The 16,372-nt window shown below is 39.7% G+C and overlaps 1 protein-coding gene across 21 annotated transcripts in view; it reads right to left on the reverse strand.

Moving 5' to 3' along the window:
• LOC126361861 (serrate RNA effector molecule homolog) overlaps positions 1-16,372 on the reverse strand; it is a 195,827-nt gene that overhangs the window by 151,918 nt on the left and 27,537 nt on the right. For all 21 annotated transcript variants that reach the window (XM_050007828.1, XM_050007841.1, XM_050007839.1 and 18 more), the window contains one exon: positions 12,718-12,846. In XM_050007828.1, coding sequence (XP_049863785.1) covers positions 12,718-12,846 — 129 coding nt within the window. The remainder of the gene's footprint in view (positions 1-12,717; positions 12,847-16,372) is intronic.

The raw sequence follows: 16,372 nt of genomic DNA on the forward strand, positions 1-16,372 counted from the left end.
GAGAACTTTATGCACGAGTAATGATATGTGAAATGAATCACAGAACGAAAATAACATGTTAAAGTAAATTGTTTTTATTAACGTATTTCAAAAAAGTTGTGCATTAAATTATTAATCAACATCATATGTGAGCATAATGTTTTGTTTATCTGTTTTTTGAGTCAGAACATTTGCACTTTTACTCTTAGGTGTTTTTAGAAGCTCCTTGGTCAAGTGACTTCTTGTGTAAACAGTGCCTCCAGATTCAGAATAAACCTAACTATTTGAAAACCAAACTCACCGCTTTTTGTCAGCCCCTGATCTTTATTGAGAATAAATAAGTTTTTTTCTCAACAAAATACAACAAAACATGAAGCTATATAGTGAGTTCACATAGTATGAGGTATGCATTGAAATAACTGAATGGAGCATATACAAACAAATTCTATAAAAGGTAAATTTACAGATATTATTAAGAATTTATGTAACTCAACTAATGAACACACACTGCACAAAATTGATTGTTAAGGGGAGTAACTATACTCAAAATGTCTCCTGCCATATACATCATTCTATAGTTAAGAAAATAGCAAAAAGAGTAACATTAATATATTACCAGCTAAATATTATAAGAATAATATGTCACAGACAGCAGAGGACTTGAAAATGCAGCTGAATGGAATGGACAGTGTCTTGAAAGGAGCATAAAAGATGAACATCAACAACAGCAAAATATAGCTAACGGAAAGTAGTTGAATTGAATCAGGTGATACTGAGGGAATTAAGATTAGGAAATGGGACAATTAGAGCAGCAGATGACTTTTGTTATTTGGACAGCAGAATAACAGGTGATGGTAAAACGGAGGGGTTACAGAATGTAAACTGGTAATGGCAACAAAAGCATTTTTGAAAAATAGAAATGTGTTAACATCAAATACAGATTTCTGCATCTACATAGATACTCTCCAGGCTACCATATGATACATGACAGAGTGTACCCTGTACCACTGCTAGTCATTTCCTTTCCTGTTCCACTCATAAATAGAGTGAGGAGAAAACAACTGTCTACACGCCTCTGTATGAGCCCTAATTTCTTGTATCTTATCTTCATGGTCCTTATGCACAATGTATGTTGGCGGCAGTAAAATCATTTGGCAGCCACTTTCAAATGATGGTTCCTCAAATTTTCTCAACAGTGTTTCTTGAAAAGAACATCTTTTTCCCTCCAAAGGTTCCCATTTAAGTTCCCAAAGCATCTCCGTAACCTCTATGTGTTGTTTGATCCTACTGGTAACAAATCTAGAAGCCTGCCTCTGGATGGCTTCAATGTCTTTCAACTCGACCTGGTGCACATCCCAAACACACGAGTAGTACTCAAGAATAGGTTGAACCAGCACCCTACATCCTTTATAAATGAACCACTCTTTTCTAAAATTCTCCCAGTAAACTGAAGTTGACAATTCGCCTTCCCTACAACAGTTCTCGCTCACTCCATTTCATATCACTTTGCAACATTATGCCCAGATATTTAAACGGCTTGACTGATAATACTGTAACCTAACATAACAGGTTTGTTCTTGCACAAACTTACATTTTCCACATTTAGAGCTAGCTGCCAGACATCACACCAACTGAAAATTTTGCCCAAATCGTCTTCTATCTTCCTACAGTCAATCATCCCCCAATACCTTACTGTACACCAGTGTATCATCAGCAAACAACCACAGACTGCTGCCCACCCTGTCTGCCAAATCATTTACATGTAACGAGAACAACAGTGGTCCTATCACACTTCCTTGGGGCACTCTTGACGATCCTCTTGTCTCTGATGAATATTCACTATCGAGGACAGCATATTGGGACCTATTACTTAAGAAGTCTTTGAGCCACTCACATACCTGTGAACTTATTCCATATGCTCATACCTTTGTTAACAGCCTGCAATGGAACACCATGTCAAACGTCTTACAGAAATCTGGCATCTGCCTTTGCCCTTCATCCATAGTTCACAGCATGTCGTGACAAAAGGGCATGCTGAGTTTTGGACAAGCAGGGCTTTCTAAAACAATGCTGTGATTCATGGACATAAGCTTCTCAGTATCCGTAATAAGTTCAAGGATTCTGCAGCAACCCGAAATTAGGGATATCATTGATATGGAATTTTGCATGTCCATTCTTTTACCTCACTTTTTTCCAGTTGCTTGGGACTTTGGGCTGGGCAAGAGATTCACGATACATGCAGGCTAGGTAAGAGACCAATACCGTAGAGCACTCTGTGTAAAAAAGAATTGGTATTCCATTCAGATCTGGTGATTTATTTGCTTTCAAATCTTTCAGTTGTTTCTCTACGCCAGGAATGCTTATTACTGTGGCATCCGTACAGGAGTCTGTTCAATGGTCAAATGGCAGTATGTTTGAATGATTCAACTGTGTGAACTATTTCTTGAAAGTAAAATTTAAAACTTTGGCTTTTGTTTTGCTATCTTCAACTGCCACACCAGATTGGTCAACAAGGGACTGAGGGGCAGCCTTAGACCAGCTTAGTGATCTTACATAGGACCAGAATTTTCTAGGGTTGTCTGGCAGATATTTTGCGAAGGTATGACAGTGGTAGATGATGTGTGCTTCATGTGTAAATCTTTTCAAAGACACACAAATCTCTACTAACCTTTGTTTGTTGTCATATGTGTGTTCTCTTTTGAACCGAGAGTGAAACAGTATCTGCTTCCTCAACATCTTTCGAATTTCATTATTAAACCATGGTGGGTCTTTTCCATTCTTGATCCACTTACTAGGTACATAATTCTCCAGACTATGATTCACAACCTGATTAAACTTTGCCAATAATTCCTCTGCATTCATCTTACTGGAAGTAAGTGATGTCAGTTCAATGTGTGAGATGGCAACAACTGATTATCTTGTCTATCTAGTAGAAATACTTTGCTAGCCTTTTTGACTCATTTATTAACTTTCATAACCATAACTGCTATAATGACACAATGACATCATTGTTGCTAATCCCTGTTCCTACACTGACATTGTCAAAAGGCCTAATTGTAGCTATAAGGTCTAAGATATTTCCATTGCTAGTGTGCTGCCGAGCTAGCTGCTCAAAACAGTTTTCAGAAAATGTTCAAAAGTGTTTCACACGACTTACTGTTTGTATCCCCCTCCCCCACAATGAATCCATAGACATATCAGTCCATACTCGGTAAGTTAAAGTCACCACCAACTAGTGTTGCATGATCTGGATGTTTATGCGCTACTACCAGTAAACTTTCTTGAAGGACTCTAAAACTGTCACAGGGAAATCAGGTTGTTGGTAAAAACTTCCACCAATTAACTTGGTTTCACCTATACTTGTGATACACGATCACATAACTTCACTGTCACTCTCAACTTCGACTTCAATAGAGTCAATATTTATGTCAACTGCAACGAACACTCCCCTCTTATGGCCTCTAATCTGTCTTTACAATAAATGCTCCATGACTTACTAAATATCTCAGAGCTTTTCACTTTGGGTTTCAGCCAGCTCTCGGTCCCAAGAATAATTTGAGCATGACAACTTACCTGAAGGACAGTAAATTTGTGAACTTTATTACAAGTACTTTGACAGTTTACTGATAAAATTTTGACAGTCAAAAAGTTTCTTTACTCTGAATGCCATCTGACTTCCCTTGCTGCATATCGACTGGTGAGTGTTCATCAGAGCACCACAAACTACCGTCTAGCCTAAAAAGCTCTCATGTGCACTCCACACATACTGCTATCCGAGTAGCTGCTTCCTTTGTGTAGTGCACCACTGACCTATCAAGAGGAGTTCTAAAAGTCCTCATATGATAATGCTGGTCTAGAAATCTCCAGCCAAAACCATCACAGAGCAGATGAAGCTTTTGGTTGAGACCCTCCACTCAGCTCCAACCCAAAGGACCCGATCAACTCCGGGAGAAATGCTGCAATAACGTGCTTAACTGTAGAGCTCCAGACAATTAGTAACCACTCCTCCTGAGTGTCTGTCTGAACCCCGCATAAGGAGTGGCGACCTGTCCACTCACAGGGTGAGTGAGCGAGGCCAGGTGACCAGTCTCCACACTGGCGCTTCATCTTGAGCACCGCAAGCGTGTTGCCACCTGCCACTCACCTTGCTGTGAGGGCGGATCCACTGCAGCAAGTACACTAGAATGTGTCTCAGAAGTGCAGCCCATGGGCAAAACAAGCCATCTCTGAGGTGTCCCACATGACAAGCCAGATTCTCCACCACCATTACGCCATGAGACAGCAGCCTGAAGGTGACTGACCATAGCCAAAAGTATAGCCAACTCCTCTTGCATCCACAAACAGCATGCACACATCCTAACCATCCCAGCATGACTAACTGAAGAAGTAATTTTCTAACAGTATCTGCATGGAATATGGCCATATATGGAAGTGAAACATGGTTGATGAACAAATGGCTCTGAGCACTATGGGACTTTACATCTGAGGTCATCAGTCGGTCGATGAACAGTTTAGACAAACAGAGAATAGAAACTTCTGAAATGTGGTACTACACACAAATGCTGAAGATTGTCTGGGTATACTGTATAACTGATGAGGAGATACTAAACAGACTTGGGGAGAAAAGAAATTTGTGGCATAACCTGTTTAGAAGAAGAAATCGTTTGATAGGACATGTTCTGAGACATCAAAAGATAAGCAATGTAGTACTGGAGGTAAGTGTTAGGAGCAAAAATCTTAGAAGGGAAACCAAAACACAAATAAAGTAAGCAGATTCAGAAGGATGGAGGTTGCAGTAGCTATTCAGAGATGATGAGGCCTGCACAGGATAGAGTAGCATGAAGAGCTGCATCAATCCAGTCTTCAGACTGAAAACAATAACAACTCTTCGGTGAAGGTATGTTCTCAAAACTTTAACAAAAGCCCGTACCGAGCTACTGAGCGTCTCTCCTGAAGAGTCTTCCACTGGAGTTTATCTATCATCTCCGTAACGCTTTCGCGATTACTAAATGATCCTGTAACGAAGCGCGCTGCTCTCTGTTGGATCTTCTCTATCTCTTCTATTAACCCTATCTGGTACGGATCCCACACTGTTGAGCAGTATTCAAGCAGTGGGCAAACAAGTGTACTGTAACCTACTTCCTTTGTTTTCGGATTGCATTTCCTTAGGATGCTTCCAATGAATCTCAGTCTGGCATCTGCTTTACCGACGATCACCTTCATATGATCATTCCATTTTAAATCACTCCTAATGCGTACTCCCAGATAATTTATGGAATTAACTGCTTCCAGTTGCTGACCTGCTATTTTGTAGCTAAATGATAAGGGATCTATCTTTCTATGTATCCACAGCACATAACACTTGTCTACATTGATATTCAATTGCCATTCCCTGCACCATGCATCAATTCGCTGCAGATCCTCCTGCATTTCAGTACAATTTTTCATTGTTGCAACCTCTCGATACACCAGAGCATCGTCTGCAAAAAGCCTCAGTGAACTTCCGATGTCATCCACCAGGTCATTTATGTATATTGTGAATAGCAACGGTCCTATGACACTCCACACCTGAAATCACTCTTACTTCGGAAGACTTCTCGCCATTGAGAATGACATGCTGCGGTCTGTTATCTAGGAACTCCTCAATCTAATCACACAATTGGTCTGATAGTCTGTATGCTCTTACTTTGTTCATTAAATGACTGTCGGGAACTGTGTCAAACACCTTGCGGAAGTCAAGAAACACGGCAGCTACCTGTGAACCCGTGTCTATGGCCCTCTGAGTCTTGTAGACGAATAGCGCGAGCTGGGTTTCACACAACCGTCTTTTTCGAAACCCATGCTGATTTCTACAGAGTAGATTTCTAGTTTCCAGAAAAGTCATTATACTCTAACATAGAGTGCCGTAAATGTGAACAAGAGGTGACCGAGACGTGTAACCAATGGCACCCCATACCATCACGCTGGGTGATACGCTAGTATGGCGATGACGAATACACGCTTCCAATGTGCATTCACAGCGATGTCGCCAATCATGGATGAGACCATCATGATGCTGTAAATAGAACCCGGATTCATCCAAAAAAAATTACGTTTTGTCATTCCTGCACCCAGGTTCGTCGTTGAGTACACCACCGCAGGCACTCCTGTCTGTGATGCAGCATCAAGGGTAACCGCAACCACAGTCTGCAGGGTGACAGTCCATGCTGCTGCAAACGTTGTCGAACTGTTCATGCAGATGATTGTCGTCTTGCAAACGTCCCCATCTGTTGACTCAGGCCATGTGGATAAGATGCCTGTCATATCTCGACTGCTAGTGATACGAGGCCGTTGGGATCCAGCACGGCATTCCTTATTACCCTCCTGAACCCACTGATTCCATATTTTGTAAACAGTAATTGGATCTCGACCAATCTGACCTTTATCAAAGTCGGAAACATGATGGTACGCATTTCTCCTCCTTACATGAGGCATCACAACAATGTTTCACCATGCAACACCGGTCAACTGCTGTTTGTGTATGAGAAATCGGTTGGAAACTTTGGACATGTCAGCATGTTGCAGGTGTCGCCACCGGTGCCAACCTTGTGTGAATGCTCTGAAAAGCTAATCATTTGCACATCACAGTAGCTCTTCCTGTCGGGTAAATTCCGCATCCGTAGCACGTCATCTTCGTGGTGTAGCAATTTTAATGGCCAGTAGTGTATCATTGCTGATTAACTTAACATAATTTTTTTTTTTTTAAGTAACTGTATTAAGTGAGCTGCTTTTGGGGAGAGGGAAACCGGAAACTCATCCAAAGCAGTTGAAGGTTTATAAAGAGCCTGTTCACGTATTTTCAATACATCAATAAATATGAGGTTGAATTCATGCATGGTCTTATATCTCTTGAAGAAAACCTCATGAAAAGTGGTTGTTTAGATAGTTGGTTAGTGGGAAAGGGAGTTAAATCCCCTGTTACATGATGCACCTTAATCGTACACCTATTCACAAGCGCCCCAAGCATGCATATCTGTAACTACAGACTGGTTCACGTCGACATATTGTATCATCCACATGGGATATACCTGGTGCACATGTCCAATAGATGGTAATAACACATGAAACAAAAAAAAAAAATGGAAAAACTGTCTGATTTCTTGGAAAGTCATTTGTTCTACAGTGCAAAACACAAGGGAGACCGTGTGATATATTGAACGTTATTCACTCAAATTATTTCTGTGAGCTCAAGGTTCCTATTTCATAACACATTTTTTATCATTATTTATTAAGAAATTGTTATTCTCATATGTAGGTTACTACTGTTATGAATTAAGGCAGAATGTTTAGTTTTATATTACAACACTTGGTTACACAGATATATGTACATCTAAATTTGCATTTATACAGCATTTTGCACATGGAGGACCCACTTGTTTTCAGAGCTATTGCCCTTGCAGTGACAGTAAATCTTCCAATTAAAACAGAACAACGATGAAAACCGATATTTTGAGATGCTCCTGTCTATGATAAAAGATGGAATTAGCAAGTGTGACACACTCACGAGAGAGGCTATCTCACCTTCTCGAAAGTAAGAATTCTATCGTATGTTTAAATGTTTTTTGATCATACCAGCCTAGATCACGATAAAATACCAGTACATGCCCTATTATGTTGCAGGCTGGTTGTAACATTACGTTTCCTGGCATCTGGGAAATCTTTTAAGAGTCTGGTTTTTAGCCACAGAATAGCGCAGCCCACCATTTCGAAAATTTGTGTGGATATATGCACTGCAATTTGAAACATTTCAAAGGACCAGTACTTCGAGGTGCACTTGTGTTATTTTTCCGTGTATGGAATATATATGTGCCAGTTCAGACTTTTGCAGTCCTTGCCCGTCACACTGGGCGAAACTGCACTAGCTCTCTCACCTTCATTGCCAGTTGCTCTTTCCTGGCATGCTGAAATAAAGCAAGAGATGCAATCAAACCAAACATGAACTTTCATAAGCTAAGGCATTACGATACAAATCGAAAATCACCATGTAACTTTATTTGCATATTACTCGGAAATAAATGATTGCCGACGTGCCTTATTACGATACAGCAGGTCATACACACACCTTTCCTCACTGTATACCTGAATTAGGACGCTTAACGCCTCTTTGCGCCATTCCATTTCTTTTACGGAGCAATCAATAGAAAACAGCCACACACACACACACACACACACACACACACACACACACACACACAAAACCAGCATTTATACCAGCTTAATTACTGAAAAAAATGCGCAAAATCCCCAACACATAAATCTGAAATAAGCAACTAGCCACCTAACAATAACCAAATAACAAGCAGAAAGCACTGCGGTACCCCTTTCTACAGATGTAAAAGTTATCACTGTCTACTGTGCATGCGTGGATTGGTATCAGTTTTGAACTGCTCTCTATTCTAGCTCATGGATAATGTGTCGTTTCACCCATTTTACCGCTAGTTGGCTGTCGCGCTAGACCAGTACCGTTCGCAGTGGATCATCGTGTAATACCCCTTTTAGGGACTAAACAGTGAGGTCATCAGTACCATGATCAAGGGATAATCCAATTGGAGTCATCACAGACAATCCAAAATTTGATTAAACTGCAAAGTAGGGACAGTAAAACTGAGGTACTGAAAGCAACACTGATGCCAGAGGCAAGAAAAATTTTAAGGTGATGTAAAAGCATAGGATTTGGGCCCATCTTCCATTTGATGAGTAGACAATAGCCCCCAGGCCTCATCTGCTGTGGGAAGCACCTCCCCCAAAATTGATCCACACTGACCATTCTACATGTGTAGAAAGTACCTCACTAGATGGAGAGGAGATTTGTAACAGATAAATTGAAAAGACCAAAACACAATGGACATCAATGCAATCAACAATACTAAAGTAAGGGGAGAGCAATAATCAGGTAGGTAAGTGAGTGGGCACACTCAAGTGTCCCCTGACACTCAGCACATGACAGCGGGCATCCCGCCTAACACCCTATCTCCTATCTCCCTCCCCCCCCCCCCACCCCCCCGCCCCCACCCAACCACCAAAAAAAATCAGTAACAGCCAGTGTTAAAAGATATGGGAATATCACTCACTCTCACTGAGGAAGCACGAAACACTGTACTACTGTTATTTTGGCATCAGCTAGTAACAATAATACAGAAACCTTAACTTCTTGCCTTCATAGGATTGCTATATAAAGGAACACTTCTAAAAAGTAAAATCAGGTGCAGCAAAAGAAATAGCTACCCACATCCAAATATAAAAACAGAATAAATCAGGTCAGCACGCTTCGAGAATTGTAGAAAGGGTGATCATCTGCCAAAATGACACAGAAAGGCAGTTGATAACATGGTAAAAATTTATGAAACAGCCAACTGTGATCTCCACAAATAGGATTGTTTGTACAACAGGAAGGCATATACATAGAATTTTGACTTTTCAAGCACTGTATTGGGTGTGAAAGTAGTTTCACAGCACAATGGTAGATCACGATTTTTATTTAGTTGGTAAGTGAATAGCCCCTCCAAAGTGAAGATGAATGCTCTGTTGTCACCCTTGTTGTCTGGTGGGCCTCAATGCACACAGCGTACCAAGTGGACTTCTTGTTTCTCCAGGATTTTGCTTAATACCCCATTTGCCTGCAGCATCAGGTCCCAGTGAAAAATAAATCCTGTCCCACCTTCCGTCTCTTATGAAGTGTTATGGTAACGAACAGGTACGTCACCAAGCAGGAGAATAATGCTTGCAACAGGGTAGGAGTGGCTATTTAATTAAAAACGGAACCACTTCGTAACCTTCAGAGGAACAGATTTCTCTGGACGCATTTTCAACATTTTCTACAAAGGCAGTCAACTTAGGAGATAGAAAGGACCATCATTAGCCCAAGTGGAAACCAGAAACTGAGGGAAGTACAAATGTATAGTTCTCTTTATTTGCTGTCCTCCCAAGGTGTCACCAATGAGGGAAAGCTCCTAAGGTCCACACTGCAATGGCTTGGGGCCCACTGCTCAAAACAGATTTGCACATGTAAAAAATGCAAAACCATGTAATGGTCATTTGTCCAAATTAAACTGTAGAACCCCTACAACCAAGTAAGTCAGAGAAAGTCAAAGTTAAGAGAAAAGTAAGACTATACCACTTCCAATAGCACTTTTGCCTAGCAGAGGACTGCAGTGTTTATCAAACCAACCTTAGGGTTGACGACTTAACCTTCACCTCAATAATTCTTACACAACACTGAAGAAAGGATCTACTAGCAAAAAGGTTGTAGGCACCACAGAGGGAAAATAGGCTTCATTGTCAGTTCTTGCAAAAAAAGACACACAGTACAAGCAAACAGATCGGCACTAAAATGGTGGATGCACACGGGGTGCTTCACCATAATCCAGACAAATTACCAATTTCTTTAACAAAAATTACTATCAAAAAATTACATATTACAAAAAAGGCTTTTACGTGGTACAAGGGGCAGGAGGTTCTCTTTAGAGAACCATCATTCAGTGTATCCCTTTTAGCTTGAATAACAGCCTCCAATTAGATTTACAGTGCGCATATACTGTATTGATATCGGCAAATGCTGCCTCATTGGTGGTCCTAAATAATGGGATACCAGGATTTCAAGATCATTTGAACTAAGGTTCATAGAAAGAGACTTAAATCAGGACTATTGGGGGCAGGGGCAGAATTTATTAGGCAAAAAATATTAAACTTACCATTTTTTACTAAATGGCTCATGAAAACATGGACCCAATTGCTTCCATCCACAGCTTCGCAACATTCTACATAGCATTAAAATAAATTTGCTTTTGAAACAGGCTTTTTTTTATTACTCCCCTACCTGGGCAACACTTACCATCTGTAAGCTCGCAGGAATTTTTTTTTTGACAACAAGGCATCTCATATATTGCGTATGAGCCAGCAGGCATTTTTCCAATTGGTTTGTGTGACTACCATAAAGCTCTTCTCATCAGAAAAGAACCTAATTCACCCTACATCATGATCTATTAATGAACATTATTGCCTTGGATGCTCCAGAATGAGCACCTGAACTCTTCTGAGACTTTTAAGTTCCTCACAATATGGTCTTTCAAGTGAAGCTTCCTTGTCAGTACACTGGAACCTTCACTTTACTTTTCTGAAGCCAAATATGTGTGGTAATCACAAAGTTTTAATTATACTTAGAAATAACTTTTGCCATTACTGTTCTGTTTGTTTGGAGGTACAAAACTATTAATACACGCTGAAATCCCCATGCCACAGTGCTGCAGTGTGCTGTTAGAGAAGCAAAAACAAAGTGGCAAACCCCAATGATATAGTGGATTACTGCACAACAATTCAATTTATTTTCAGCATTTTAAGGGCAGTAATGGTTCAACAATCTGTTCCGAGTTGGTGGAAATCTACAGTAACACTGAACCAGGACACAGATATCAATGACAAAGACCAAATTGGCATATTATCTTCCTGTGAAAAAACATGAAACCAAAGAGAAGTTGAGGTTCTGGTGCTCTTAAGATGAGCATTTCACAATTGAAGTGACAGTGAAAATGATGAAAAAGCCATGGATCAGCTTTTCACACCTAGCAGACATTTTGAACATGACAAAGGTGGATTTTCATTGGGTTCCTTGAACGTTAATGTCTGTTCAGAAAAAATTGTCAAACTGAAGCAGCAATGGCAAATGTTGAAGCTGTGTCAGGCCAATCCAAAGAATTTCTTTAGTTACCTAATCACCTTATCCAAGTGCCTGGTGTACCACTGTAACCCTGGGACACATAAGCAAAGCAAGCAGAGGAAACATGGATTCACCAGTGGGCGAAGTGGTGTGTGTTTTTGGGGTAGTTTTGGTGCGGTGCTAATAGCTAATATGCTCCTAAGGGGCCAAACGAGCACACGCGCATATTAGTGAAATTTCCTGATCAGGTTATGGGAGGCTCTCAGGATGAAGCAGCACTAGACGCCATCCAAGGGGGAGTATTTTTGTCCACTACAACAACATAGATCTTTCTGAACAGGATACAGTCACACACTATAATTTTGAGCCAGCAAATTTTTTTCTCATCTCATGTATTTTATGAGCAGTGCTGTTTCCTTGGACAAAGAAAGCTTTGTGCAGCAGGTACTTTGAAAATGCTGAGATGACTTTCAAGGTCTGAATGTTTACTGAAAAGCAAAAATTGCGACTTCTACAACTGAGGCCTTCATCAATTGTTGGGAAAAATGTGCCACACTGAAAAGGGAATAAGCGGAGGACTGACATAATCATCAAGTTTCATGGTTGCACCTTGATTTTTTTTTTCAGGGACATGATTAAAACTTTATGATCACAGGTACACCTTGTATTTCGCAAAAATGCCATGAAGTCTCAGTAGTTAAAAGAAGAGAAGTATACCTAGGGCCAAGTAGGTAGCACAAAGACCTCTGCTGATCACAATTCATTTATCATAATCTGCACTTCATTTCAACACCTTCGTCATATGGAGATCTGGATTGTTTACTAGAAACAACTGGCAATGCACAGCACTAACAATGACCCCTGGCAGAAGAATTTGTTGTAGGAAATTTAAATGTCGGTATTTTGGTGATGCACCCTGCATACTATTTAGATGATTAGAAAAATTCATGCAGTATTATGTATTTCCCATTCTTATAATTTAATGTGAGTTATTGTTTCAAAAATAAATTCATGTAAACATTTAAACAACTTTTTTTCTGACATACCAATCAGCTCGAACACGTTTCATTGGTGGTGAAATGTCATGTGTTCGAACTGGGCTGTAACGTTCTCTACCTCCCCCTCTGTAGTCCCGATAGTCAGTGCGAGGACGATTTCGGCCACCCCAAGAATCTCTGGAATGAATAAGCATTTAATTATTACAATAATCTCAAAGCAAACCATTAAAGTATCATAAATTAAATCATAATATCAAAATTTTTAGTCTCGTGCGAAACTGGTATGTAGAAGTTTTCACCACATCAACAATGAACTAAACATATTAACACTAGTAAATGATGGTAATAATTATTCACTAGAAATAAGAAAGAAAGAAGCATTAAAACAGCTATGTTATATGGAAAAGGAGCTGCGCTGAGTAAATTATCTTACAATGTATATTTCTCAGAATACAACAATACGCCACATACTGGCTCTGAGAAATCAGACAATGAATGCCACTCTCCGCATGTTTCAGAAAATGTGCGTAAAGTTCCTCGAACACTCTTGAGATATCATAATGCAGCAATGTGAGGCACAATGGAGAAGGTTTTTTCATGAGAATTTGAGATACTTTCATTCATAGGCATCTAAGTTGTTTCCTCTCACTGAACATCTTAGTAGTACAAAGCCTCATAGGAACACACAAGTTCATTAACACAATTCAAAACCAACTTTATGCTATTTAAAAAGAATTGTTATTTTCATCTATATAAATAAAGATGCATAAGTTCATTAGTTCAAAATTGTATATCTCTCAAAGTTCTTCACCCATTCCTTTGAAACACTGCCATCATTTTATTTGAATATAAGCATGTTTTTGCATGCCTACTGGAGCACCATATAGTATATAATTGTGCATATTACACACACACACACACACACACACACACACACACACACACACACACACACACACACACACACACACTCTAAGATACAGGGTGTTACAAAAAGGTACGGCCAAACTTTCAGGAAACATTCCTCACACACAAATAAAGAAAAGATCGTTATGTAGACATGTGTCCAGAAACGCTTAATTTCCATGTTAGAGCTCGTTTTAATTTCGTCAGTATGTACTGTACTTCCTCGATTCACCGCCATGATTTCATACAGGATCCTCTACCTGTGCGCGCGCAAGTGTATACCTGTCCTTTTTTCCCCCCTAAGGTAAGTCCTTCCGCTCCCGCATTTGGAATGACTCCTTACCCTCTCCCTTAAAACCCACATCCTTTCGTCTTTCCCTCTCCTTCCCTCTTTCCTGATGAAGCCACCGTTGGTTGCGAAAGCTTGAATTCAAACCTAGACTTTTTTTTTATTTACCCTTTTTTTATTTACCCTTTTACATCTAAAATCAGTTTTTGTTCCAATTTTCAAATCTTCCATAGGGCATGAACTGATATAGCTACTGTAAGTCATAGGTATGATAACATGGTCCAAAATTTGCACACCAGTTTCTCTAAATCAGATATATGTGATGATATTGTCCTAAATTTATACCCTATTTGCTCATTTGTGCAGTAAGTTGAATAGTTTGGCTATATTTGAAACTGGAGAAGCAGTTGATTGGAATAATTCTAAACTGACTTGGTCCATATCGTGTTTTTGCATAGATTGTACATATGATTTATAGAAGATCAACTCAACTACAACTTGCTAACTGTAAGTTCTGTCCTACATAGTTATAAGATTTCAGTTGTTGTTCCTTCTCTTTGGTGAACACCTGGAATGGAGTTTCTGCACCTATTTCTATTACCGCGACAACTGCTGCATTAAGTGACATCACATATACAGGTGCATCAAAAAAATAAATTTGTTTGCATATCTTGTAACATAAGAACATAGTGAAAATTAACTCTAATTTCCAAGTACTTCCAGTCTTCTGATATTCTCTTGTTGAAATTACACGGGGACCAAGTTTGAGACTACTGTGGACATTCTCCTCAATCTTTTGTGCAATGCTTGCGGAGCAACTAATGCACAGGATACTTTGGAACACTAAACACAAACATTTTGGTTAACAAAAAATGCAATTATTGCTTTATACATCTCTTCATTATGAATTTGTTTTATATTGTTAGTACAGATGAATTCATAAATACAAACAAGGAATTAAATAGCCCAATCCTCAGAGAATTTTCACACTTCCTGAGTTCTCTGCAATGAAATAAATTGTGCCACCTACCTGACAAATAAAGTCATGTTGCATGATAAAATAAGAAAGACAAGAAAACTTTTAGTCTAGGTAATGTTTGTAAGCATCCAATTATTGTGTATTGTTATGTTGCAAAAGAGGAAATGCCTGCTTCTCAAGCAATTTATCACTGGCCATTCTCAGCTAGCTGATGCATAGCAATGTTTCAACTTTAACTATTTGTAGCTGTCAGTTGATTGTTAATCTGCTAGAGGCAGTACAGATCCATTACTAAAAGGAGAATCGCTTTGGTCTAGAATACTGTTCCTCCTGGTTAAGATAGAGGTACAAGATGCTGCTTGTGTAAGTTTCTTTATGGAGAACGCTGAGGAGGGAACCAGTTATTTTTACAAATTCAGTATGTAGGGCCTCGATCATAAGAATTTCAGCTTTAGACAGAAAAATATAACTGCATGTTCCTGAGGAAAGTCTGAAGTTTTCAGTATGTCAACCACCAATAATTACAATGCAACTGTATGTTACTACAAGAGCAGACACAAAATAATTCATGATAAATCTCAAGAGGCAAATACAAACAGTAACCCTCCTGTAAGTGCCTAATCCAACAGAGACAGCACTAGCTTCAAACTAATCATCATCATCATCATCATCATCATGAAAAGAGTGTGTGTTGGCCCATTATGAAACAAAAGAATTTCAACAGAAATGTTGTCCCCATCTCTTCAATGGCCGCAACCCATAATGATGCCATTCGTTGGACTGGCATTTCAGTTTTGGCTCATACAATGTGGCCCATGTCTCACCCAGTGTTACGATACGACATAAGAAAGCATAAAGCCTCTCCTTTGCGCTCCTCACTGTCCACTAATGTAGCAACAGCATGCACTACTTCTTCAAAGACACTAGGACGACCTGCCCGATGCCTGTCTGCCACAGTTTGCCGAACTTCGTTGAAGACTTTTACCCAGCGTGCCACTCTTCTGTATGGCAATGCCAACTCACTGCACGCCTGTTGAAGACCTTTATGACAGTGTCGTGCTGTAAGACGTCTGGAACATTATATCTTATTTCAACTCCGTTGTTCGTGTTTCAAAAACATAGTGAAACCATTACGTTAGACCGCTTGCTGACATGTGACTGTGTTTCCCTCGATTGTGCGCACGCCGGTGGTGAGGGATGGGCAAGTCAATTGCCTCGGAGGTAAGGTAGGTATTTCAACATGTGCTATCAGCAACAATAGTAGATTCTATTGCATAGTGTCTCCACAGCAGTATTGCCACTACTTAAGTTCCAACCTACTTATATAACTTTCATTTATGGATGTTCTCACCTACTCCTTCTCAAAATACACGTGACATTTCTAAGCTTTTTCATTGGTTTCGCTTATCTCAAGAGGAAGTTTTTGCATACAACAGCTCAATATTAAGTGTCAAAGTGTGTAGAAGCTGACACTCAAAACAAAAGCTGCTAAAAACTTGCCATGAATAGGCTTTTTTCCATCACCTTGT

Source organism: Schistocerca gregaria, chromosome 1 (assembly GCF_023897955.1).
Source record: "Schistocerca gregaria isolate iqSchGreg1 chromosome 1, iqSchGreg1.2, whole genome shotgun sequence".
In the NCBI taxonomy this organism is placed as follows: Eukaryota; Metazoa; Arthropoda; class Insecta; order Orthoptera; family Acrididae; genus Schistocerca; species Schistocerca gregaria.